Here is a 27,154-nt window from a genome sequence, read left to right as displayed (position 1 = left end):
GATTCCAGTGGACAGACCATTATCAAAGAGAAGTCCTTCAAACTATGCGCCCAAAGTGCAGGCTCACTCTTGCTTCAGACTATAGATTCACATTAAGCAGTACCATCCCACAGAAAATCTGATCTGTGAGAAAGTATCAATACAGCTAAATCTTAAAATGTGTCACTAAGATGACAGTGCCTTTAGGAACTGCATTGTGATCAAAGCAAGACATGGATGTACTTGTGAGGAGTAACCAGTAGTTCAGGTGGATAGATTCCCACTATTTTACACCAGTGATCCATGAAAGCTTCTGCCCGCTATGCCATCACCCGTACAAAGTAATGCAGTTGACTCAGACTCTCATTCCAAAAGCTCCTGACATATTTAGCAAACCTGTGGGTAGTCTTAGCGGAGACAGGTGCAGGTGAAAGGGTCCAGAGTCTGAACTATGCTCTCACCCTGGAAGATGGTCCCTCTACCTGGTCTGTGGATAAAAAGAGGGCTTCAATCCCCAGGGCTACAGACGCATCATTTGCATTCAGAGCTCAGCTAACACATTGCATATTGCCATCCCTCCACAAAGAAGGGAAGGACGGTCAAGCAACCTGGCCACTGTCCTAAACTATGACCCAGATTTAGGCAAGTCACCTAATCCTTCTTCTTGTCTTCTTGGTCTTTTATAAAAAGGGATATTGGCAATTTCTTGCCTAATGGGACTGCTAGGAGACATTGAGACATTAGACTCTCAGACACAAGTGCCACTGCTCTCCCTGATTTATGGAACAACAGCTTCTCATACTGACCTGTGCACTGATATCTAATTATTTTGCACTGCAACAAGGTATGAAATGGGGTGACCTAGTCTCAAGATCCCTGTGGGGAATTTGACAGAAGACGGGTAAAAAGCAACTATGACCAGAAATGACATGCTGCAGAAAAAAAGACTCATATTTACTTCAGAACTGGCTCTGGCGTGAGCATGGTACAATCAATCTCCAGGATTTGCTCTTCCTGAATAAAGTGCTGTCTCCATGCCTGGATGATGTTGTTCTTCAAAGCACACCCAACAGGCCCGAAGTCATACAAACCACTGACACCTGCAAAGAGAAAAAGGTAAAAAAATGCAGTAGGTGCGAGATTGTACGAACCTTGGAGCAAATGTTCTCCCTTCTCACTCTTTCCATCAGTTGTATTAAGTTTTGAGGTCAGTTTCTGAGTATGAAGCATCAGCTTCTCTGTGCTAAACAGAATATGGAATGTGACCCATACATAAAGGCTGAAAGTAAACTCTAGGAAGCACCTATAGACACTGTCCTATACACTAACCAATACAGTTCAGTTGCAGAGTGTACTGGGGCATCAGCTAGTGGTAGAAGCTGAAATTGATAAATACCTGCAATCAACAACTGTGAAAGACACACTCCCTCTACCAATGGAATATATTTTGTGGAGAGTTTTGTGGGAGCAATCTCTCTGAAGGAGGAATCTGAATACAAAGGAAGTGATAATGCAGGTGCCAATGCCATATGTTATTGTCAACAATAAAGCATATCTGCCAATCACTAGTTTAGGCACAAAGACGAAAAAAGAAACAAAAAGAATCAATAAAACAACCCAGAGTATTTATTTCAGTACCTCAGCTGAAAGAGCAGTAGACATACAGGCACTGTGCTGCACCCCCCGCCCCGAGCTGCCTCAAATCGCAGGCAAAACCCCTACCTGAAGGGGTTTAACAGCCCCATTTGTTCACCTGCTCAATAGAAGTTCATTGACAAAGTTCATTAAGGTAACAGGTTCTAAAGTTCACAGTAGTTTTGAGCATTATCTTGCCAAGGAAAGCTCAGATAGAGATGAAAGGTTACAAGGAAATAAGCTGATCATCCCCTTAAATGCCAAAACATCCTACCCCTCCGCAGAGAAATCATCTTCTACAATGTAATGGTCAGAACTTGCATCCTAAAGTCCACTCACTTACATTCAGAAAGCAAAAGACAAATTTTGAGCCCCCCTTCCCTCCCCCAAAGAATTTAGGAAGGGGGAAACTTTTGAAAGGTTACGGATTCAAGCAGGACAGCTTAAAGCCAACTTTAAAAAAAAATTCTTTTATGTTGCATTAATGTAACATCGCAAGTACAGCATTTCACACAGCTAGAAAGACTAGAACATTAGCCTAAAGGGATTAAAATGTAAATTTCTTCAAATCCATACCTCCATAAATAGAAAAGGCTTGATCATAGAAAAACCTCCTTTTCAGGGTGTCTTCCATTTTAACTCTGTCCACAATGTCATCTTTGGGCTGTAAGGCCAGCTCCTGTAATACAAGCAAACCGAAAACAGTTAATAGCTCCAGTTTCTGGCAGGAGGACAAATCCTCCCCATTCATCACTATGAGTCAAAAGTCTGTAAAGACCATTTTGAAGCAAAGGTATCCTGCCAACATGCCCATTTTCCAAAGAGGAATGGTCACACTGAGATTCAAGCGCTCAATTACGAACATGATTGTCTGAATGCAGCATTTTAGACACTCGAGGTGGACTCATCTGCCCTAACTTTCAGACAACTAAGTCTGAGCTGGTTATCCTCAGCTTTCCTTACAATCAGTGGAGAGAAATGGCCAATTTCTAAAGCAATTCTTCTGACCTATTTCCTTCTCCCGACTATAAAAAGAGCTTAAAGTGACTAGCTCAGACTACAAATATCTAACTCTCGATGTACATGAAGCTTTCAAAAAAGTGTTCCTCACATGAAAGAATTTTGACTGTGAAGATCACAAACGTCACCATCCTTGTGCTCTGCCAAAGGTGTGTATTTAGCTACTTGCACAAAGAACATCTATTTGCAAAATGTAGGCTTTCACAAATATGGCCCCGTGCACTCAGAAGATTTAGTTACAGAGTGCCTAAATGCCCTGACTAGACTCTGTGAAAATGTTTTACAGCAGACTCACTATGAAAACCTATGATTTTTGCAACCAACCCCATTAGTGAAGTCAACAGACTTGAAAGATTTTCTTCAACAAAGACATTTTGATAATTAAAGCAGAGTTAAGCCAAGAAGTTCAATAAATTAATTCAGATCCTCATAAGTGGCTAACACTATCATTTTGAACAGCCTTTTGGTAACAAAAACTATTGTATGACCAATAATTTCAAACTTTTCTTTTTTTAGCATCTATAAAGACAAATAAACCTGGTCTAATTTTGAAAGCACTGCACCTCTGCCGCTCCCATGAATTAGCATAAGCCAAGGAGTAACTTTGCACGAGAGACAGAAAGAGTCAAAGACAGAGAGCACACATGAGAGCAAGCATCAGAACAATACTTTTAAAGCATGGAAAGGGAATCCATTTGGCACTCTCTGCCTAAAAACACAGAAGCACATTTCACAATGACCAGGGTTTCTTAAGAGAAAGGATGGCTTTTGCCCAGAAATGGACAGGAGGAGAGCAACAGTGACACAGCCCAATCCTGAACTGGCAGGGAGAAATGGCCAGCAGCACAGGAGTAACTGGAGTAGGTACAGAATTCTGTAGAGCCCCTCTTCTACTACCTAAAGAGAACAGTTAATGAACTGTGCAGAAGTCAAAGAAACAGTCTCTTCTATCCAGTATACATTCATAAACATAAATACATTCATAAATAGAAGGCAGAAAAGCACCTGTGTTAGCCTTCAAGGGGAAGAAAGACCCTGTACAGGAGCAGAATCATCTACTGACTTAAGATATGGTTTGAGCACATAAAGCCAAGGAATTTTAAACACTCAACTGCCCTGCCCTGTTCAAAGCTTCAAATTCAGAGTCACTCTGCTATCTTTAAGTAGGAATCACAGGGCTTGAAAACTGTACCAGCAGCTGCTAAAGCTAACGAGCATTCACACTGCGGCCTTCTGCAAAACTTGCAAGTGACTGTGATGCATTGCTGGAAACACTGTCAAGAGAGAAAGACTGTACTGGAGCGCTGCACTCGCAAGGGCAGATGCTGCCTTTGCAAGGTCAGTCTTGCACTGACAGCGATACAGCCCACACAAATTGTGTAACCGGCAAGCACGCCTCCGCACTGCATCCTACAGGCACTCTTCCAACAGAAAGGTGGGGCTCGCAGGGATACCGAGACTCCTAACCTGCCTTGCTACGTCTCTCTACGTCAAGCTTCTGAGGGCTGGGAAACAGAATTGGGAAAACATTTAGAAACTATTTACTCCAGGACGACCTAGCTATCAATCCAGGTTTTGTGCAATGGTTTCAAAGCACAGTTCTATGCTGAATACGAAGTAAAAACGACGTCTTTTTACTTGGGTTAAATGTATGCAAACGGGTAGTCGTAACGCCAGACCTTACCAAGAGCACTAACTGTTCACCTCACGTGACTGTAGGACAAATAGGGTCAACTGGTTTCAATTCAGGTATACTCACATTCTCACAGTAAGTTAGTTGCAAGCAGTGGTGTATTTATTTATTTATTCATTTATTTTTAAAAGTACCACCAAAGCACAACTACAATCATTTTTATATGAAATACAAATTAGAAAGAACCTCACAGTCTCCTGGGTGAATCTGCACACCTGACTCTTTTTATGCTTCAGGAGTTTCTTTTTGTTGTTTCAGTCTCAGAAGGGGAGGGAAGCTTGCAGGATAAGGAAGTGTATTTTTACTTGTTTATTGATCTAGAGACAAAACAAGCTTGAAGTTCCATCATTTCATTTGCTGAAAGACTTTTCAGAGCACAACCGCAATTAAAAAAGGGGGCACAGTTTCAATACATTCCTCTCTTTAAGGCTGAGGAAAACTATAGGCTATTTGAAAAAATTTGTTTAAACTGTAGCAAAGAAAATGGTTTCTAAAGAAACATGTTCTATGCCAGTCTGGGAATTTAAATGCTGCACAAAGAATCTGAAGATGAAACTCACTACAGTAAGCAGCATGTCCCCTCACTGTGCACAAAAAAGATCTATACAGTAAACGAAGATAAGCAACGTATACGCTGAATTTCAGCTTTGACTATGAACAACCTGAACTCATATTTATTTGTTTGCACACTGTGATTTAATGCTAACAGATATTAGCGTAAGAGATAAAGAATGAAATTGCCACTAGTTGGAAACTTGCAAGCTATTTCAGGAATGATTCAAACAGTCTACCCTGCCATGACTGTTTAGCCCAAACCAATAGTGTAAAAAAACATTAAGTAGAGATTTCAAGGCTTTTCAGACAAAACTGTGGAACTCAAATTTAATTTCCAGACTCACCTTCGCTTCTAGGACCCTCTTCCGGGCTTTGAGCTCTGCCACAGCTTTGTCTATATCCACCTGGGGAGCTTTCTCTTCCTTCAGCTTCCTCACCAGTTCTCCCTAGAAGAAGGAGACAAAACACAAGATACAGATTCTTTCTTTGAATGCCATAGACAAGAACTCTCCTTCTTTCAGCTCCCCTGGCAATCCAAAAGGAGGGTTTTGTCCTGCCTCCCCGCTCTCCACGCAGGTCTCAAGAGGCTGCTTCAATTGGTAGAAGTGAGAAACACTTATGCATTTGAAAGTTAGCAGAACTAGACATCATTACAGAAATTCAACTCCTCGCCACTATTGTTAAATCCCAGACCTCTTATTAAATCTCAGCGTGCAAATACATTCCCGTATGCACCACTTCATGACAGATTTTCACAAATCCTAGCTTTCTGTCTGTGAGGATGAACTAAGTGGATTCTCAGAGGCTTTGTACTCTCTTTCTCAGTAATAAGTCTTCTCTTCCTTCCACCCCTTCCCTTCAAAATTTATGACCATTTTAGATTTCTTTTCCTCTGTCAATCTGTTCAAAACTGGCCAATAAGCACACAAATTTTTAGAAGAAGGTCTCATAGAAGACATACATTTTTTAGCCTAATGTCTAAGCAAAGAAGGCATTGCATTATCTGTAAGAACAGTTATTGTTTTTAAAACCTGTCCAGAAACTTTGGGAAAGAAGGGGGGGAGGCTGTGTCCAAAAATCCACAAAAAAACCCCAATGCCTAAATATTTCAGAGCAGTAGAACCCTGCAGTGGGCTTACACCAAGGTCTTGACCTGAGTCAAACCACTGTTATGGGTGGGGATGATTCTCCTCTCTCATCCCAGGGAAGTGCTCAACCCCTAAATACCCAACAGCATGCTTTTCTGAACATGATCCTCAGCAGTCATGCCCAGCTTGCTTTTGGAGATAAATTAATTAAAAGTCTTCCTTTCAGTCTACTCTTCTTCAGCCAAAACCAAGGTCTATCTTGAATTACTGAGAAGGACAAAGGAGCTGACCCAGGAGGAAAAAGCACAGGGATGCCAATGCCTTCTCAAGTGGGATGTTCTAAGAATGGGATGCTCCAAGTTCAGCATTTTTTCTTGCATCTTGCACTTCTCCATTAAATAAAAAGGAAAAAAAAGAAAAAGAAAAACAATCCAAAGAGATTACATTTCCACAATACCAACTTTTTCATAAATTCTGAGCTTTTCTGACATTAATATTACAGGCAAATGAGAAACCAAAGAGAAGAGAATACACAGATTGCCATTCAGTAATCAGATTAGAAAAGCTAAAAGTGCTTCAGAGACTAAGGGGTTCAAAGGCTAATTTTATTAATAAATGGAGGAAGACGCAAACGACTGCATTAAAACAAACACACACAAAGAAAAGAAAGAAAAATAAGAATCCTGTCAGGCTCCCTAACCCCATCGGCTACAAGAACAGAACAAATCTGCCGTTTCCTTCCTGTTAACTAGTTATACCAAAACGTGAAAGTTTCACTCTAGGGCTGAGGACTTCAACTGCCATTCCTGGGTAACGTGGCAGAGGGAGGGATCTGATCTTTTTTTTTTTTTCTTTTAAAGTAGTAAGTCCAAATTGCCTTTGTTGAGCTAGGGGGTCGGCAGTGGAAAAACATCAAGGTAGCAGCAAAGCAGCTACTGCTGACTCAACAGAGCTATCATCCTGCTCATTGCTGAGCATCTAAAAGCAGCATACAGCAACTCTTTGTCCTGATCTATAAGTAAAAGAGTACACAGACATATGCAAGGAGAAAAAAAAAAAACACAACTGAAGTAAATAATTATGTTTGCTGACAGGACTCAATCTAATTAAAGCTACGATCTTGAGCCCAACCCAGAGGAGGAGTGCACAGCAGCACTCGATGTGGCAAATTTTGCTGCAGCTTTGTCCCATAGACCAGTAAAGCAGAGAGGGATCCACCCCTGGATCACGGCAGCTTATTGCATCAGGCACTGCTGCAGGAAGATACACTGCTCACTTTCCTCTCCATAGGTTAAGAGTCCCTTAGGTTTAATTAAACCGTTTCTCCACGAGCTGATAGACAGGGTTCCCTGCATCGTAAGGTATCAACTACCCCAATCTTCGTTACTCCCTCCCTTTCCTCTTGTGCAAAGATCTCAGTGAATTACTGCTGTCAGCTGTACAATACAATATCCATGGTCCCAGCTATACACATTTACCCACAAACCTTTCCTTGGCACCCCACACTCCTGTTTCAATCCCACAGGCAGCCAGAAAGAAGGGGTGCATTGATACTTCAAAGGCAAATAACAGCATCCAAGATACAGAACTTTAAAATAAATAAATTGGCTAGTTCTGGAGATCATAATTTTATTTACAAAGAGCTCTCCTGCCAAGGCATTATGCTGTACAATGATTCATAATAAAAACTCATTGAAGCGCTGGTGCTGGTATAATTAGAGGGCCATAAATCCACTCATTTAATGGGAAAACACATGCACAAATCTACAAAGACGTGGGACACACACGTAGCTATGTGTGCAGCTGAGCAGAAGACTATGGATTCAGGCACTTAAAGGAGGCATGTGGGGAACCTACACATATAGGCCTTGCTGCTAAAGCAGGGAGGAAGGGGAACTTCCATGTGCTGCAAGCAGGCTCCACTGCCATTAACACACACAGCAAGGGTACCCAGATCAAGATTCACTTCGGAAACAAAAAGACAACCAAATCCTTCTCAGGTAAGAGGGAAGCTAAAGATAATAGCTTCATCTGTGAGGGAGATGGAGAGAGAAAGCGATGCAGTCCCAGCTAATAGGAGACATATCTAGACAAATAAGAATGATGAAATGGAAAATGTGCAAAGGAGTTAATATCCCTTACTACATCAGGCAAATATGCAACTCTAAAGAATATCATTTACTTCCAACACCCAACACAAACTCAGCTCTAAAGGGAAGTCATCGTGTGACCCTATGGGATGAGGAAACCTATGCAGGCTGTTTTTATAAAGAACACATGAAGAGTCAGTTGCGGGGCCCTAAAAGCATGACAAAGTCAGCCCTAGCTTGGGCACAGAAGACACATCAAGCCCAGGAGAGGAACGCCAGGTAGACTGACGCACAGATCCAGTTCTGCAAGACAGCTCTAACACACACCATCACTACGGGGAAGGGAAAGGGCAGTCTACGGGAAACCCACGCATGCAGCCACCCACGCACTCCCTGCCAGCCCACTTCTCCGGCGTAAAGCAAGACCCACCCGAGGGGAGACACCTGCAGACCCCGCACCCAAGGGAACGGACGCTGGCCAGAAGCCCCGGCCAAACCCACAGGGACCCCCCACGCTGGGCTCACGGCTGAAGCCCGCAGGGTACCGCAGTGCCCCACAGCACGGGACTAGAGGGTCGCAAGCAGGGCGCTGTGGGGCTGAGGGGAAACACCGCATTCACTCCGCGGGGAGGGGGGGGCAAACCCTCCCCGGAGCACACACCGGCAGGGCTCGGGGCGGGGGGGACACGGGCGACACCTCCCCACAGACCCGAGCCGAGGCACCGGACGGTGTCTGTCACACACCCGACCCCTTCAGCGAGACCCCCGTCCCCCAGCCGGGACCCCCTCCTCAGGCGAGTCCTCCCCGGCGGGCGTCCCCCCTCAGGCGCCACCCGCCTCAGCGGGACTCCCCTCAGCCGGGGGTGCTCCCCTCAGCCGGGCCGAGGCGGGTTACCTGGTGCCGCACCGCCTGCCGGAGGGGCGCGAGCAGCGCCTCGGCTTGCGGACCGTCCATGGGGGTCGCGGCCGGGGCGGGGCGGGAGCGGAGCGGGGCGGCGGGCGGGCAGGCGAGGCGGCGCAGGCGGCGCAGCAGGGCGGGCAGGGCGCTACGGGGCGGCAGCGGCATGGAGAGGCGCGGCGCGCCGCCCTGCCCCCCCCCGCATGATGAAATCCCGCCCGGCGTAAAGCCGGCCCGCGCCCCGCCGCCGCACTTTCCGCACGGGCAGCGGCCGCCGCGACGCCGGCGGCGCCCGCCCCGCCGCAGATTCGGCACGGCGCGGTGCGGCGGCGGCGGCCGCGGGCCGGCAGGGGGCGCGCGGGAACGCCCGCGTCACGCACACGCCCGCCCACCGCCGCCAGCCCGCGCTCCCGGGCCGGGCTGCGCGTGCGCGGGCTGCGCGAGGGCACCGCCCCCCCCCCGCCCCGGAGCGCGCGTGGACCGGGGAGGTGCTGCGGCCCCCACGGGTGCGCGTGGGGCCGGGGCGGTACCTGCTGCCCCCCTTCGGCTGTGCGTGGGGCCGGGGCGGTACCTGCTGCCCCCTCCCGGGTGCGCGTGGGGCCGGGGCGGTACCTGGTGCCACCTCCCGGGTGCGCGTGGGGCCGGGGCGGTACCTGGTGCCCCCCCCACGGGTGTGCGTGGGGCCGGGGCGGTACCTGCTGCCCCCTCCCGGCTGTGCGTGGGGCCGGGGCGGTACCTGCTGCCCCCTCCCGGCTGTGCGTGGGGCCGGGGCGGTACCTGCTGCCCCCTCCCGGCTGTGCGTGGGGCCGGGGCGGTACCTGCTGCCCCCTCCCGGCTGTGCGTGGGGCCGGGGCGGTACCTGCTGCCCCCCCCAGGGGTGTGCGTGGGGCCGGGGCGGTACCTGCTGCCCCCCCCAGGGGTGTGCGTGGGGCCGGGGCGGTACCTGGTGCCCCCTCCCGTGTGTGTGTGGGGCCGGGGCGGTACCTGCTGCCCACCACCACGGGTGTGCGTGGGGCCGGGGCGGTACCTGCTGCCCCCCCCAGGGGTGTGCGTGGGGCCGGGGCGGTACCTGCTGCCCCCTCCCGGGTGTGCGTGGGCCCGGGGCGGTACCTGCTGCCCCCCCCAGAGGTGTGCGTGGGCCCTTCGGCGGTAACTGCCGCCCCCTCTTCGGGTGTGCGTGGGGCAGGAGCGGTACCTGCTGCCCCCTCCCGGGTGTGCGTGGGGCAGGAGCGGTACCTGCTGGACACCCCCCCGGGTGTGCGTGGGGCAGGGGCGGTACCTGCTCCCCCCCAAGTGACACCCCCACATCCCCAGATGACACTTGTCACCCCCAGAAGTGCAGGTGACCCCGGGGAGGGGGGGGGCGCACACCCCTGAGCACCCCCCCCCAGTCCCGGACACCCCCCACACACCCCCCACCGGGGCTCTGCACCGCCAGCATCCCCCCAGGCCACCTCGCTGCAGTGTCCCCTTGTCCTGGAGCCGTGTCCCCAGTGTCCCCTTGTCCTGGAGCCACGTCCCCAGCACGTGCCCCCCGCCGTGGGGCAGGGAAGGGCCGGGGGGGGGGGGTGCGTGTTATTTTTTCAATCAGCTGCAGCATTTGAGCTCCAAAAGCTTTGTAGCTTTTGGGCTTGGCTGTGTTTTGCTTTTCACTGATCCACGGTCTTCCCTCCGCTGCCCGGGGACGGCGGCGGGACGGGCGGCATCCCGCTGCCGGACCCCTCGGGCTGGGTTTAGGGCAGCAGGCAGGAGGCCAAATCCTGCTTTCTCCTGCAGACACGAGTGTGGTGGGTCTTCCCTGGGAGGAAGGACAACGCCATGTCAGAGAGAGGAGCCGTGACGAACACCGTTGCCACGGCAGAACTTCCCATCCCTGGGAATTAAAGCCCTCCATGCAGGAAAATCCAAATACCAGTTACATAACCCAAAATTTAAGACCAATTTAAAAAAAAAAGAAACACCAAAAAAAACGCTTCCCACGCACAGCTTTCCCCATTGCCCCCATCCTCCTCCTCATCTCCCCCTCCCGCCGCCTGGGGCCGGGAGCAGGGCTGCTGATGGGATGTTGGCGTCATTGGAGTATTTGGGGCTGCTATTCTGTACCTGTCTGTTTATTTGAGAGACAGCCTCCACCTCGTAATGAACGCATCTGAATATTTATCTGCTTGTTCTCAAATGGTAGATTTGTATTTCAAATGCTTAATTGTTATTTTTATTTAGCTGCAAATTGCTGTTTTTATTTCGCTGGCGTACCTACTTGGAAAGCGTTCTAGCGCGAGGTTAACTCTAAGCATTTTTCTATTCCTGATTTTTTTTTTTTTTTAATTAATCCAATGCTGATAAGAGAACAAGGATGCCGCAGCCCCCTTCTAGCTTGTCACGGTGACCTAAGATGTGAAGATAGCGGAATCAGCCCCAGAAGAAACCGGTTCATGTGGAGGAATCGGGAGAGGGCAAACCAGCTGGGACTGCGGAGGAAACGTGGGCAGGACCCAGGGAGATGGGAAAACCTGGTGACCGGGAGCAGCTCGGTTCTCCTGTGCTGAACCTGGAGGACCAGGTAGCAGTGCTTCTCCAAAATGCCTTTTTTTTCCCCCTCCTAGAAGATTTCCTCCCTTCCTCCGCAGCAGAGCGGGCTTGGCCCCCAGGGCAGCACCGTGGAGCTGCAGCCGAGGATGGAGACGGGCCAGGCTGGTGCCTCCAGCCTTTTCCCCTCTATAAAATCCTTCCTCGCACACGCTGCTGACCCCAGCAATGTCTCTCCTTGCAGATGAAACACGCCTGGGACCAGTTCCCAGCACTGTCGCCGGCTGGTACAGGACAACCTCAACCAAAAAGACCTTCTCCCTGCCCATTCCCATCTAGCTGGGGTGCGACTCTTCCCCCAAAGGGCTTTAAAAAGCATCTGGCTGAGCACACCTAAGGAGCAAAACCGAGCTGTAAGACCTGGCCTTGTGAATAAATCCTTCACGACACATGTGATTGCCCGTGCTCTGGGCTCGCACGAGGATTGGACTGTACAGTCAACTTGAACTTTTACAGTCGTGTTGTTTTTCTTGGACGAGTGAAGCAACAAAAGAAGAAAAAAGGGAATAAAAAGGAGAGTGGACACGTTTCCTGAGCAAGGTTAGGGGAGGGTGGGTAGGGAGCACACAAGGAAACCCCGACTGCCCCTTTTGCAATGGTACTGCTGAAGACTGAGTGTGATTTGGGGTCCTCGGACCCAAGGCGCGCTGCTGGATCATTGCTAGGTTGTGCAGGAAGGGAGGCAAATTAGGCAGTGTTTTGCACCAAACCATAGCTGCAAACGAGAGACCGTGAGCAAACTGGACCCCTAGAACTGGGTCACACCCGGGGTCGGCTGGACCCCAGCTCCAAGCCGATTTCAGTGGGAAGGGCTACGTATATCTGGGAATTATCAAGAAGCTAATATCAGAGATAAAAATAAAGTGTTGTATCAGTTCACAGCTGCATGGAAGGGCTTCACGCATCCACTGCCAACGGAGGGTCTGTGGACCAGGGCACAGACCCAGTATATGCCCGTATCGTCTCCCCCATCACCTTGGGTCCTGTGGTGCTGCCAAACTGCTCAAACCTCCTCCAGCGCAGAGGATCTCCATTGATCTGATGCTGCAGAGAGCCCCAGGCCTCGTAGTGGTTTGCTAAGAAGACCCAGCACTGGCTTCATTTTTGGCAACCCTGTGGATGGGTGCCCCAGCGCTGGTTAACATCTCAAGACTGCCCAGAGCCCAGCTTTTCCCCGCCTTTTAAATCTGATCCCAGCTCTGTGCCTCTTTGCATTCGATAAGCACCTCGGGGGGGCAGTTTGAGGATGCCCATGTTGGGTCTCTGCTCTGCAGCCCCCCAAAAAGGACCCCGCGGGGCTGTGGGGCAGGACGGGATTGTAGGGAGTGTGTTGCTCCATCCTCTTCTGCGGTGGCCTTTGAAAAGCCATCTCCATTTCTTTCCCTGGGTATGAGGCCGTGGGGATAAAATGGGACATGTCACCCCCATGACACAGGGGAGCCCCCAACACAATGTGGGGGGATTTATTGCATGAGGGAATTTGCAGGAAAAGGCAAAAGAAGAGAGGGTTCAGGCATCCCCCCTACCCCCCCGCCTTCGGCTTGCAAACTTTTGGATGCAGAAACAGAGAGGTATCAGCACCCCCCTGAAAGGTCTGGGGGTGTTAAGGAGATATGGGGTCACTGAACGGAGAATAGAAACGTGGCTGTGTCCCCCCCTGCTCCTCCCTTCTGGGTGCCCATCGGGGGCCGGCAGCAGGGTGGGAGCGATGAGGCCACAAAATGGGAGGCAGGAGGGAGGCTGCAGAAGATGGGAAGGGATGGAGAGGAGGGGAGAGCCCTGCTCCAGCCACGGGGGATTTCTTTTAAGGGAGGGAAAGGAGGAAAAAATCCTCTGCAGAGGCGTAAGGAGGGGGAAAGGAGCCGTGGAGGAGGGAGGGGGGAATACACACAGGCAGCAGTACATGGCTTCTCGGTTCAGCCTGGATCGTTGGTTTGCAAATACACTTATGCTCCACTGCACTTACGTCTCGGTGCATTTTCCTGGCAGATGCACAAGACCCCGCCGGCAGAAGCCCCCCCCGCCCGAAACCCCCCAAAACAGAAACCGATCCCTCTGCGTGCAGACGAATGGGGAGAAAAAAAGGGGTTTAGGTTTTGCTTTGGGGGTGTTTTTCTCTGCCGGGGCTGCCAGGGTGGGCACCCCGGGCCCGATGCCGCTAGATGGCAGGCGGCCCCTCGCCGGCCGCCCGCTCCGTTCCCCGCAGCCCTGACGCTCTTCCCGGCCCCGGCACGGGGCCTCCCAGCTTTCCAGCATTCCCGCTGGGTTCTTGGGAGGCGCAGCGTGGGCCAGAGTTTCCGTGCCGGGATGCTTTGCAAAACCGAGGGGCACCCGAGCCCAAGCAAAAAGGTCTTTCGCAATGCGGGGAGACGGGGAGGACGGTCCTCCGAGGCTCCGACGCCTCCGGGCTGCCTTTCCCCGAGACAAAATCCTCCCTTTTCCTTCCCTCCCGCCCCCGGTTTTGGTTTCTTTCTGTTTTTCTTTTCTGATTTTTCTCCCCCCCCCCCCCCCAAAAGGCTGCCTGCTTTTCCCTAGCTCATTTCAAGCATCAAGGTAGCAAAATCAGACAGATGCATCCCTCCGAACGCAAGCTGAGCCTCAGCAATGTGCATACAAGGTTCACGATGATTTCCCAGCACTAGAGGATTTTTAGGCTGGCGGTAAACTAAGCAGGGCCTGAGGCATGCACATAAATGGCTTAATCTGGCTTTCCTCTATAAGGCTGCTTTTTTTTAGTCTCCAAAACAGGGTGACTGCATCCAGCCTGCTTCTAGGATATAACCCCCAGCTCCTGGTTTCCCCCAAGCCGTGTTTGGGGGCTGTCTAGGGAGACAAATAGCTGGCCCCATCCAAACCCATGGCACAGAGCATGCAAATAACCATGGGATAAATCTATTCCCAGGCCCTGTTTTCATGTCTGGGTGTCGAGTTAGTTGCAACAACCATCTCTGCTCCTTTCGGTGCATCCCTCCTCCTATGAACTGTTCAAAGCGTGATGCTGCTCTGCCCCTGGGCCCCAGGATGCTGACTGCAGGGAAGGATGCTCTGAGGGTCCATCTGCATTGTGGGGCTTCCACGTGCTTTACTTTCATCACCCCCATTCTGGATACAAAGAATTGGGCTATCTGGTGGGGGGACAGACACACTGGATGTTACTGAAACTCACCCCCTCCTGAGACAGGGGTTTTTAAAGACTGAAATAGGAAGTGCAAACCTCACCCTGAGCTTCCTCTAGGGTTTGGTTCTTCCTAGAGTTTTCTCCTTGCTGGAAATTTCTTTTCTGCACCCCTGGCCCTGATCCAGCCAAATGCCTAAGCACGCGCTTACCTTCAAACTTCCCAGCCCCTGCACTCCCACAAGTGCCTTCTTGGACGGGTCCCCTTGTCCTTTCCCGCCTTGGGAAAGCTCTGCCCCTCCATGCTCCTGCTGTGAGCTGATGGATCTTCCCCTCTTGCTGCCGACAGCGGCAGGCAGGAGTATCAGCTTGCTTTGCTGCGCATCAGCCACAAAATTAACCCCATACCTATGCAGGGAGAGAGTTATCAAATCTACAGTGTATGCCGTGAGGGCATGTGAATGCTGCACGTGAAGATCTGGGGTCCCCGAGCATGAGCACCCGCAGCCCTGAGAGCTAAGCCCCCTAAGGGCTGTGGCTCAGCCCATCCCCATCCTCTCCACTCTTCTCGCCAGGAGATGGTCAGGTAATGCTTAAATTGCCAATAGCACCCGTGAATATTTGATACTGGCTGAGACGGCCAAGCAAAATCCCAGTTGCCGTCACCTTCAGGCACTCCAAGACTTGCCCACAGTGATGTGCCCCAACACCCGTTCTCCAAGGACTGGGACCACCAGTTAATTTTGGTACAGCCACCAGAAAAGTCTGATCCATTTGGTTACACCCCCCCGACAGCTTGGACCCAGGCGGTCTCCCAGGTTTGGCTGTGCAAGAGCTCTGATAGAAATTCAGGTTGATTTCCCGACACTTCCTCTGCTTTGAATTTAAATTCTACGAACCCTAATGCAGGGAATTGAAATGCATATTGATTAAGGGACTTTTATGGATGCCTTGCAGAGCATATTAAAAATAATTTAAAACTTGCATTCCAGTATTAATGACTCTTGTCTCCAGCACTTTGCAGTGATTCAGTCTTGACTTTTAATTGAAATGCTTTAGTTAAGACAAATTCCTTCAGCCAGAGAAGATGAAGTGCCCCTTCAGGTATGTGCTGCGGAGGGGCTTTCAACCTCAAGGTTCCCAAATTGCAAAGCGGCTGTGACACTCCAGAGAGGACCCTCTGTCCTTCAAGTGGGTGCATGTGCGTCGTTCTCCAAAGAGCCGTTTCTTTGGACTTCCCCTCCGGGTGCTGCCGATTTGAGCGTGGGGGGCTGCAGAACAAGTGTTTCGCTGCTCTGGTGCTCAAGGCAATCACGGGGGAAAGATTAATAACCTCCCTCAGCGGCCGGTAACTGCACCCACGTGCAGCACCCAGAAAACAGTGGTACCTCAGTGCTGGTGATGCTCTTACGTCTCACTTCCGACAGCACCAGTGTGTATACATGACCCGAACAAATCTGACGCAATTATTGCTGTCATCAGGTTGAACACCTCATGCCTCCTTACTCATGTTTTCTTCTGCCTCTACATCTGACCCCAGGTGGCTTGTTCCTAGCCTTGAAACTCAGGTCTGAAAGGGCACCTTGGCTTGAAAACATCCCCCAGAGAGGATGTGGCATTTTTAGAAGGATCAGCAAGAGATGTCACCTTGGGGCTGCCAGGATGAATACAGCCCAGCTTGGTGGCAACAACAGTTTATTTAATATTTGCTGGCTCCATGGTGGCCGACATAGGAGACAGGGGTCTGCATTGTGGTTTGGTGTAGCAGACCAAGATCTTTCATGTTACGGAAACTTACTTCAGTGTTATCCTCCTGCTCCATCACTGGAGCCTTCAACATGGCATGGGAGGGGGTTGGTCTTTGTATCCCCTTTGCCTCCAAGGAGAGATGAGCCCACAATAAGTGCAAGGCCCCAGATGGGTGGTGCGATGTCGAATCCGGTGCTCAGCCCACCTGGGGCCAATGCCTACATGGAAAGCTTGAGTCCCAGCAGTCCTCACTCTCGCTTTTGTGAACAGAGGGACAACTGCATTTGTGAATCCGCCTCTTCTCCTGAGCTCTTAAAGGAAATCAATATTTTCCATCCAGTCTCTGGTGGGACAGGATATTGAACCGCAATCAGTGCCTTCACCTCCATGCATGGGTCCAGAGCCTGGGGGGAAACTCTGAGACCACAGGGATTTCCAGGCCATGTGGTGTCAGCACAGGATAGGAGAGTCCCCCCGGGACCTCTGACCATGAGAGCTAGAGATTAGTGACTGGCCATGACCTATTACGGTTCTGACTTAAAAAAAACCTTACTCCGTCCGCTGATGGCATGCCAAATGATCGTTTGATTTTTTACAACTACACGTAAAACGTGAACCAGCTGGGATCCAGCGTGCTTCTCTCCACCACGAGTGGCTTTCCTATAGGTCTCATTAAAGCCACCAGTCACCGGATACTTCCCCAGGGACTGAGTTGTCCGTTCAGGCCATCACACGTGCAACACAGCAGCGTTTCGTATGTACACCCTGAGAGGAGTCACAACCACCAGTGCAACTCAGGTGGTGAATAACCATTACCTCATAGAAGGATATAAAGAGAAAATATTTTGCCAGATGCTGCCATTTTTTTTTCCTCAAATATTCATTTTGTTCCTTCTCTGTTTTTAGCTTCTTGGTGACTTCCTTGTCCCACCCATCACGAAGAAAGCCCCTCATCTTGTCAACCCAAAAATCAATTTCTTGACCACAGCTGGGATGAGCCCGCACCTTCCCTGCCCTGCTTCTTGCAGGGACTCTCCTGAGGCGATGCAAACCCCTTGCTCCCTAAATGGACCCAACCTGATCTAGCCGAGAAGCTCTTGTGGGGCAGCAGGGACCCCCTAAATTTGAAGATAAGCTCCAAAACTATTTAGGCTGAATCTGCTAGAAATAAGCACTGGTTTCATTTCACATCCAAAGAGGGTTCATGGCTCCTTTCCTCCCAGGTGGTAAAATTACTGCTCCATATCCGATTGTGCTATTGTGGCATTTTACAGGGCTACTGAGTCAGGCTGTGTTTTCAAGGCTTTTTGTTATTGTTGATGATGATTTTACCTTGTGAGTCACACAGTAATGGGCTTGACTCTCTGGGTCAAACGCTTGGCTGGAAACCATGGTGTTCATCAGACTGCAAAGCAAGTGTTTGCCCATGTGATGTCAAGGAGTTAAAAGTCATGAGCTAAATCTCAAAACCCCAAGCTGAGGCATCCTACAGACTCAATGTCCTCGTATTTGCCTAATTCTCTCAGATTTTTAACCAACAGTAAGAGCTATAAACTCCAAGGGTAGGCAAGAGTGCATTCACATATGTCTTGACTATCTTAAGGAGCCTGTGCGGTGCTGTAGTTTGGGTGTACGAAGAAGACCTTGCCAAAGACTGCCCAGATTTTCCAAATTGCGGTGCTTTGCGCACATAGGTGTATCTGAGCATAGCCCTTGTGAAAGAGCCCATCAAATAACCAAACACATCCTACCCTCTTCTCCTCCCCAGGCTCCAGGCCTTGCAGATGACAACGGCATTACTGCAGGGCTTCTAGCAGGCAGTAAGTTATGATTAAAAATGGTGGTTATTTATAATAAATGGAGCATTCAGATGGAAAAGTCTGAGTTACTCCTTTAATCGTGCCCTGGGGTGGCTGTGTGCTTGGGGACACCCTCCCCGTCACTATTGTACCACAGCACGATACATCATCTTCTGAAGTGATTTTGAAATGAATTGACTTCAGTTTGCTTTTGCTTTGGAGTCAAGGAGTTTTGTTGTTCAAGGAGAAAGCAAGACTCTGGCCTCTTTTTTCTTTCTTTTTTTTTTTTTCCACTTTTTATTGAAGGTAACACTTAGAGTATTGAAGCAAATGAGAGTGCTGGTGGCAGCCTTTGCAGAGACGGTACATGATACGTCCCGGCAGTCAGTGCCCTGATGCCAATCCCATCTCAGAAACACACACCCACAGGCCAGGATGCTGCTTTCCTTCTCCCTCGGGTGCTCAGCAGCAGAAGGTGGTAGGTGGGATGGAAATGTCCTGCAGGTGAAGGACCAGTTGGAGGATGCCTTGCCTAAAGCCAAAGAATAGCCACGCAACAACATGTGATGTTTTCATCCTAGTGATTCTGAGATTTTTCTCTTAAAGTCTGGTGAAAGTTTCCTTCTCTTAAAGTCTGATGAAAGTTTCCTGAGTGGAGATGCAGCTACATTGCTATAATCCTAGGCTTCTTAAAAACTGAGACCTACACGCAGATTCATGTTTGCTGAAGGATCTCACCTTCCTAATGACCCACATGAAAGTACTCAACCCTCCTCACCACTAAGGGCAATTCAGAAGCCAGAAGTGAAGTGTTGTAGCTTGAACTCATCTTTAATTATCTGGAGTTTGTTCACACCAAAATCAAACAATCAGAGTGAAATGCCGTACCAGCATAGCCCATAATTCATGACTGTGTTGATTTCTCCTAGGCTACAGTGACATCAGTAAATAACAAAAGACTGGATCCTGTCAAAGAAATCAAGGAGGAGATATCAGAGGTATTGGGCAAACGCTCTCCAAGGGACATGAAAACTATAGCAGCCTGCCATCACCCTGCAAGAAAAATAGAGTGAAAGCACATGAGATTTAACTCATCAAAAATGTGAATTTAATGCAGATCGGTGTTTATAAATTGTAGCATCTGGAGTTTCCAATGAGTGTGACCACATCCTCCTTGAATTCAGCAAGCCTTTAAAAGTGAACCACAAAGGAAACACAGAACTGATTTATTTACGGAGAAAGAAAAGCTTTTGTTTTCTCTTATTCTACAGAATGCCATTCTGACACAGTCCTGCTTCTTCTGGGACCTGTGCTATGTAAGCAGATCCTTGTTGTCCCAAAGGACATAACCCAGTCTCCCATCTTTAAGACACATTCCACTCTCCTGCCTTTAAGCCAAGGTAATAATATTTTCCTGACCCACCAGAACAGAGAGGAAAAAATAATAAATGTTTGTGTTATTGTACTGCTAGAGCATCTGAATAGCCTGGCAGAATAAGGAAACCAGATCTCACCTGCTCTTCTCTCTCCAAGCTAGTGACAGACCACATCGGGGCATCTTCTTTGATTTTCCACCCCTCAGCCTCCAACAGCACCTGTCAGCAGCCCATCTGTTGGAGAGAAAACCCATTCGGCTCCGCTTTGTAGTTATTTAAGGAAAGGGACCACAAATGCTTACATCATTCAGGAGTCCGAGTCCCGTGGGAAACCATCAGGTTTTGATTCGTAACTCACACCATAGACAGGTAAGTCACTGAGACCAAACCTGAGCATTACCTGACGGTACAAAGCTGGTGGGATATGTGTTCCCATGGTCCCGTGACCATGCTTTTTTGCCAAATCCAGAGCATGTGATGCTGTGTTCTTGGCGACCGGCAGTCTGTCCATCCTACTGGCCATCGCAGCCAGCACTGCCACATTCCTGGCACACCAGGACACGTGGGTGCTCTTGCATGGTGGAGAGGTTTGAGGAGGGCGTTGCTTTGAGGATAAAGTGATGTTTCTCAGCCACTGCCTTAGCAAAAGCCTCGGAAAAAGCAACGAGACAGGATGCCATTGCATTGCCAGGGCATGGCACGGCACCATTTCCACAGCTCCACTTCCCAGATGCCATCTTCAGCAGTGCCATATAGGAACAGTGACCCTACAAGTGGCCTTTTCCCAGGAGACAGGGTGGTGGAGATAAACACCAAGTCTTTGTGCTGAGGATGGCTATCATGAACGGCAGATGGTGCAGAGGAAGCAGAGCCGGCAGGATCAGCCAGCATTTTTCCTAGATGATGATGAATCAAAGCCAGCAAGCTGCTGGCTCCTGCCTTGCATGATGTCCAGTCCAGGAGACCAGAGAGGACTGGTGGCAGAGGGTTGGGCCGCGAATGTGGGAAGATCTCTGGAGGAGGGAGAGCCTTGAAAGCAGAAAAGTGAAGCTCAGGAAGACGTGCTGAACTCCCTCTAGACTGGGTGGGGCAGAAGACCAAAACATGAATCAGCTACTGAGCACTGAAACGAGGCTAGTCTTGGTCATTTGGACTTGGCTGCCACTGACTCGCCTCATTGCCAGTCAGTTCAACGCAAGCTGGACAGGAGACGCCTGGCAAAGAGCCTGCTGAAGTTGATTAAATCACCATGCCGTTGCTGCCTGAAACCCTTCCTATACCCTTTTCTGGAGTGGCTTGTGCAGCAGTACACTAGCACCCTTGAGCACCGCCCAGATGTCTTCTCATTCCTCCTGGGTAGCTGTAGGACAGCAATGGAGTGTGTGCTTGGTGAGCGTAAAGGAAGACACACCATTATATTGATCGTTGCTTCTGTACTGTGGTCTTTTCTGTTTTGCCCTGCAGGATGTAAGAGCAAGAAGGACTGGAAGAATGTACCATAGCTGAGGACAACCAAAACCACCAAGGGCTTCTGTGGCTCTCTCACTGCTCCATGGGAACCAGGAAGGATAAATCATGAGGCATGACAATCTGTTTGCTCATGGGTCTGTGGGATACCTAATGCCCCTGAACAAAGCGATGTTCCAGGGAATCCCTCGCTGTACTCTGGAGCAATACATCTAGCCCAACATAGTGCTCAGGAGACCTCTCTGCGGTAGGGACAGGGCACACCACTAGTGCCAGCATATCTCCCAGTATCCATGGCCTTCAAACAGATCAGCCATGACTATATGCTCCTGCAAGTCTCTAGGGCTACCCTGGAGGACATGGGTAGAGGCGGAGCAGCAGCCCCATGTTCCTAGCCTTCACCAGTGACCAGTGGAGAGGTGGGCAGGAGGGACAGTTAGCCAGGTCCACGCAAGGCAGGTAGCTCTGCCTGGCTCCTAATGGAAACCTGGAGAACATCAAGGAACAAGATCTCCCTGCAAGTCCTATCCTATTGCTCCACAGGGGCTGGCCTGGACCACTCGCTCAGGCTTACCAGCTCTACTTCATTTTTCTTTGTGTAGGTGAGTTGAGTTGCTCAAGAGTCCAAGTGTGTGGGATGTTCTTCCAGTGAGTTTCATAGGAAGGAGCACAGGCAAGGACAGTCCCATCCTGAATATGAGCAGAGAGCTTTATCACAGCTGGTGGTTACAAAATGTGGGGGAAATATGGCAGTAGGTCAGGCAAGGTTGGGTGACTATCCAGCAGAAAAGGGCAAACCCAAGCCAGTTTGCAGGGAATAACACTTATCTAGAGATTTGGAGTACGGAGAGCAGAAAGATAGGTGGAGGGCTTGGGGGAGATGAGTCTGGGCTAGCTGCAGGGTGTCCCAGCAGGGAGGTTAGCAGAGCAGCAGAGAGATCTTGTGGTCACAGATCTTTCAAACCGTAGAAAACTTTTCCAAACACAACAGTGTCACTTTATATCAGGTTAAAGTTCTGGTTCTCATGGCCTTAGTGTGTAGATCTGGCCCTAAAACTCAAATTATTGCACTGCCTGATGATGATGGCTTTAGGTGCTTTGAAAATCTCACGTATATTCTACAGCATAATTGGTCTAAAATACGTTTTCTTCGTTCTTCTGGTGCCAGCATCAGAGTCAGACCTCCTAGGTTTTGTAACCTGCTTGTTTACACTGCTTCAAGCGAGATCAGAGTCAGGCCCCTGGATGTGGTGGTGCCTTTCACCGCATTCTTCATTTAGTCTTTTTTTCTGTCTTTTCCGCCCCATCCCTGACAGGGGAAGCACTGTTCTTTCCGTGCTCCTTGTTTCTGTTTGAAGCAGTCATAGAAAAAGTGACAATTAGGAAATAAAGAACCTACAGTATCTGCTTTGGCAGGGACAGCACATCCCACTGCTGAGCAGCGCCGAGTCAAACCAGCGACTGCCTGCCTGGGTCAGATGGAGATATTACTGCCCGAGATAGCACGGTGCCCTGCCACACTGCAGAACGAGTAATAATCCAACGTTAAAGTCGAGCAAGACGCATTTATAGTAGTCCTGCGAGGAGCAGCGAGTTGGACTCAATGATCCTTATGGGTCCCGTCCAACTTGAGATATTCTATGATTCTATGATTTCAGGATGCTCAACTGCAATTCGGAAAATAATGCTGATTAGAAGCAAATGGCAAGGCCAGATAACTTATTATTTGGGAAATCAAGTAACCATCTGGGGCAGGGTAAGAAATATAAATTCTGGCCTTCCCAGGTTATTGTTCTCTGCCAAAATGAATAAAAGTTGCTAAGCAGCGTCAGTGTATTTCCCCCAAATTGAAGGAGCGTAACAAAAGCAAATGAGTTCACTGCAGTTGAACTGAACTTATATCAAGCCTAAATATATATAATCATTGCTAATGATGATTTCTGTTCCTCAAAGCATGCCGGGCACCTGAAAGATTTCATGAAAACCAAGATCCTTTCTTCATATCATTTATAGTGTGGAAATCTTCTGGATCAGCCAAGGTGGACTGCAAACCCCTCTCCAGGTCTTGTCTGGCCCTATAAGGCCAGGGCTGTTGCTAAACGCTGCCTCAAGCCCCCTTTTCCCTCCCCTCCTTCAAATCCAGGGAAAAGTGAAACCCAATCTCAGATCGTCCTGTGACTTCTACTTCCTCTACCCCCAATGATAAAACAGAAAATCTTATCAAAGCACAACTTTATGAAAGGGAAGGCAGACAATGAGAGTGGGAAGCAAGAGAAGATAACATCCTAAACCATGAAAAAAGCCTCATCTTCCCAAGGATCCCACGCGATAGCCTCTTTCTCCTTATTTTTATGAGCCAGCAACCAGCCCCTTCCTGTCAACACATCACCTTCACGTTTTGGTGGGACCTCCACTCCCTTGCCCAGGGGAGGGTGCTGGGTCTGAAGATCCCCCAGGAGCTCCTGTTCTCTGCTAGTCCCTCCTGTCCCTGCTGGTCACCTCTCTCATCTCCACAGGACACTCTCTGGTGCCTCCATAAGACCACAAGCCTAGAGAGAACCCAAAAAATAGGATTTGTCACAAAAGGCGGAATTTCCCAAAGAGGTTCTTGGGACTATGGTAGAGCGACCAAAGGAGTCTGGGACTGCACATGGAGGTGACAGGGAAAAACAGGGTTGTAGTAGATGAGGGAGGGTCCGGGATAATAGATGAGGACCTGAAATTGTCCCCTGTCACCACTCGCAGGGAGACAAAAAGGAGTCTGAGGTGCACAGCAGAAAACTATCAGTGGCACAGGGACCATCAACGCTTGCTGGAGGTTCACCTGCCCCCTCCGGGTGAGGACCAGCTGGCAGTGGAGACGTTGAGTAACGCGGGGCTGGTGCGCACTCCTCCGCTGCAGCCAGCTCCGTGCAGCTCCTCTCTCCAGATTTCCTAGTATTTGTTCTTTTGTTCTGGGAAGAGGAGAGAGCTGCAAGAGGCCCATCTCACAGGGATGTTTAGAGAAAGGAAAGTCCATTGTGTGAAAGAATTTGGTATTTCAGGGTTTGTTTTCCTTCTGACACAGAACAAAACACCACCATGTCAAAACCCTCCGTCAGGCAAAACAGAACAAAAAACCCCAAAAAAACAACAAACAGTGGCATTCGGTTTGGACACGGTCTATGGAAGCATTTCTTTTTGCTTTTTGGCTTTTCGATCTCAGGATACCTACTACTGCAGCTATTTCAGGAAAAGAAAAAAAAAAGAGAGAAAACAAAATCCACTCTAGAGCAGAGAAGGGGAGACTTTCCCCGTGCCAGGGACCGACCCCGCTGCAGTGGGTTTTCTGTGTGGTGGCATGGGGATCAAAGCGGGTCCCCTCTTTCTCCCCTTGGTGGGAAGCAGAGCTGCAAAGGAGCCTCCGAGTCTTAAGTGGGAAACGCAAGGAAGGGGCAGCGCAGAGACTCTGCAAGACATCAGCAGAGTGATTTTGCACCAGCTTCCCTCGAGCAGAAGGACTCCTGCAAAGCAGTCCAGAAATTTTAGGAAGGTTGGACTTAAGGGTTGGCTCCCAGCAACGAAACTGGGGGGAAAGTCACTGATCTGAGCGGTGCTTTGGGTCAGACCTTCTGCATGTCCTTCATGTCAACAGCTGCCAACCCAGCTTTCCCAGCCTCCCTGGTGGCCCTGGATGGGCTCGAGTCTCTCCTCATGCTTTCAGCCCCTGGGACGGTGACATTTTGTGGGTACTGGTGCAGGGATGAGTTCCCCCCGTGGGGCAATCCAGGGTGCCGATGCCTTCAGCGGCAGCAGAGAGCAGCTCACCACCACCTCTCTCCGCGAGCGTTTGCCGAGCGCTTGGCATGGCGCCCGGCCGCCTTTCACTGCTGCCTTTTCATTCGCGTTAATTCACTGCGTTTCCTTTCTTGCTCCTTGCGAGGAACAGAGGGAGAGCTTGTTCCAGCAGACGGGCCCCATCCGCTCCACCCGGCTCTGCTGGAGCAAGGGCTGGAAAAGAGGGATGGAGGCGAAGGGGTATCTCCCACCCCTCCGGGGCCCCGCGTGCCGCCTGCGTGCTGCTTCCCAGCAAATACGGTAAGCGTTCAGCCTAAAAATGTAAGTCTGATCTCATGACACAGGGTGGCCCTGCATTCCTCACCTCTGACATAACCCGCTGGGAGTGTGCTCCGCAGAAAAACACAAACAAGATGTACTCGCGGGCTGGCGGCGGGGGCCAGGCGGCTGGCAGATGTGCTCCAGAGCCCCCACGCAGCCCCCCGGGTGCCACAGCCCTGCTCCAGCACAGCCCGTCCCCCCTCCCCGGGGGAGGGCGAAACCGCAGCCCTTGCTGCGAGGATGGAGCCGTCCATTGCCTCTTGCACCAGGCGATGCACGGGTGCGTGGCCCGGCCTCCCCCCCCAGCCCCGCGCCCCAGAAAGGGGGGGCAGTGGGAAGGCAACTTGCTGTGGTTCAGTATTACCCAGGGAGGCAGCTGAGCTCCCCTTGGATTTCGCCTGGCGAATGCCTGAGAGCGTTTTTAAGGACCTGCGGTGCTTTTGCGCTTGGTTGGTGGTTGTTATTTTTTGCTTTGTTTTTGTTTCTTTCTGCATCTGAGTCTCTCTGGGACAGGCTCTGCTCTGGGTCTGCCATGGCCGTGGCTGGTGCGACTGCTCTGGCACTGGCCTCCCGTCCCCGTTAGCCCCCCCGCAATGCCAATGGCCCCGTTTGCTCTGGGTGCATCATGCCCAGGTGCAAGCTGCACCCCACAGCTCTCGGCACCCAAAGCCTTGGGTGTCACGGGGCGGTGATTCCTCCCTGTACCCAGACGGGGCACTAGGATTAAATGATTTGCCAGGGATCACGCGGAGAATCAGGGCAGGGTAACGATCCGATCCCCGCTGCCACAAAGCTGACTTTCCTCCCAGGAAGAGCCAAACCCTCCTGCAAGTACAGCCTTGCCTCGAGCAGGGGCCAGATCCTGCTCGGCGCAGAGCTGACCTCCCATCTCACCCAGCCCCGCCGCACCACTTGTTTACTTTCTTTTACAAATGCCCTAAACCTTGACAACGACCTATTTTCCCTTCTGTTGCGCAAAGCTTCTTTCCTAGAAAGAGGCTTTGTAACGCAGAGTCCAACCAGCCCAGCTTTCCTCCGTGTGTGTAAAAGCAAACTTTAAATGACCGGCAGGTTTAGCTCAGCTCAAACACACCCAAAACCCACAGGCGGGTGAGTTGGGAGACTCGGTCAGATGCTACCTGAAACCATCCCGTGAGACTGCCAGCCGGGTTTGCGCAGGATTCGGAGAAGCAATGTCAGCTTTCAAGTCCACTTCTCAAAGTTACTTTTTCTTATTAGTGCTTTTCATCCGCCTGCTCCTGCTCCAGCATTCAACAAAGCTAGGAGAAAGCTTTTCTTTTCTCCAGACGTTTCTCCCCTGTTTCTGTCCTTACCTTTCACTGGCAGTGAAAAGCTGAAAATCTGTTTGTTTTTTTTTTAATTTCACATTTTTAAAAAGGGATTTTTTAAAAAAAATAACTCTCCTCCTTCCTCCACGATACTTCCAAGTTTTCAGGACTGCTACCCCTCTGGCAGCAGATGGTTTTGCAAGAGAAAACAAGAGAAACAATGGTAACAAGAAACAATGGTCACAAGAGAAACAATGGTTCAAATTTGCTTCTTCAGAGCACCCGACGTTTGATCCCAGAGCGCCTTGGCTCATGGGTCCAAGCCTCTTTTCAGATCCCCTTCACCTTGGGGGTCCCCATCCTTTCCTTTTTCTCCGGGAGGTGCCCTGGCCATGCTCAAGCTGTCATTTCCATGGGGTTGTCTCCTCCTCCTCACACTGGTGGTCACATACAGCTCCTTCTACGATTTCTTCTCCATCTCTAATCTACAGCCCAGCTTTTTAAGTTAACCCAAAGTCAGTGCTGGTTTATTTTAATGTGCCAGGCTGTAACCTGAAGCTAGAGAAATAAATTCAGCCTAACAAGTTCCCCTTGGCCAGCTGAGAGCACAGGTTAGCGATTAATCCAAGAGCAGCAGATGGTCTGGGTTGAATGCTTGCTGCTTGCCCACGGCTGCTCCTTCCCGTCACCTCGGTACCTGCAGCCTGGCTTGGCATC

General features: G+C 50.2%; 1 protein-coding gene across 1 annotated transcript in view; it reads right to left on the bottom strand.

The window, feature by feature from the left end:
- GARS1 (glycyl-tRNA synthetase 1) overlaps positions 1-9,141 on the bottom strand; it is a 28,835-nt gene extending 19,694 nt beyond the window's left edge. Inside the window, exons 1-4 of the mRNA XM_075144283.1 lie at positions 8,956-9,141; positions 5,227-5,328; positions 2,191-2,293; positions 938-1,079 (exon numbers count right to left, since the gene is read on the bottom strand). Coding sequence (XP_075000384.1) covers positions 938-1,079; positions 2,191-2,293; positions 5,227-5,328; positions 8,956-9,126 — 518 coding nt within the window. The 5' untranslated portion in view covers positions 9,127-9,141. The remainder of the gene's footprint in view (positions 1-937; positions 1,080-2,190; positions 2,294-5,226; positions 5,329-8,955) is intronic.
- Positions 9,142-27,154: the final 18,013 nt, after the last annotated feature.

The sequence above is a fragment of the Calonectris borealis genome, chromosome 2, assembly GCF_964195595.1.
Source record: "Calonectris borealis chromosome 2, bCalBor7.hap1.2, whole genome shotgun sequence".
NCBI lineage: Eukaryota > Metazoa > Chordata > Aves > Procellariiformes > Procellariidae > Calonectris > Calonectris borealis.
Note: the sequence above shows the minus strand (reverse complement) of the source record. Positions and strands in the feature narration are given on the sequence as shown.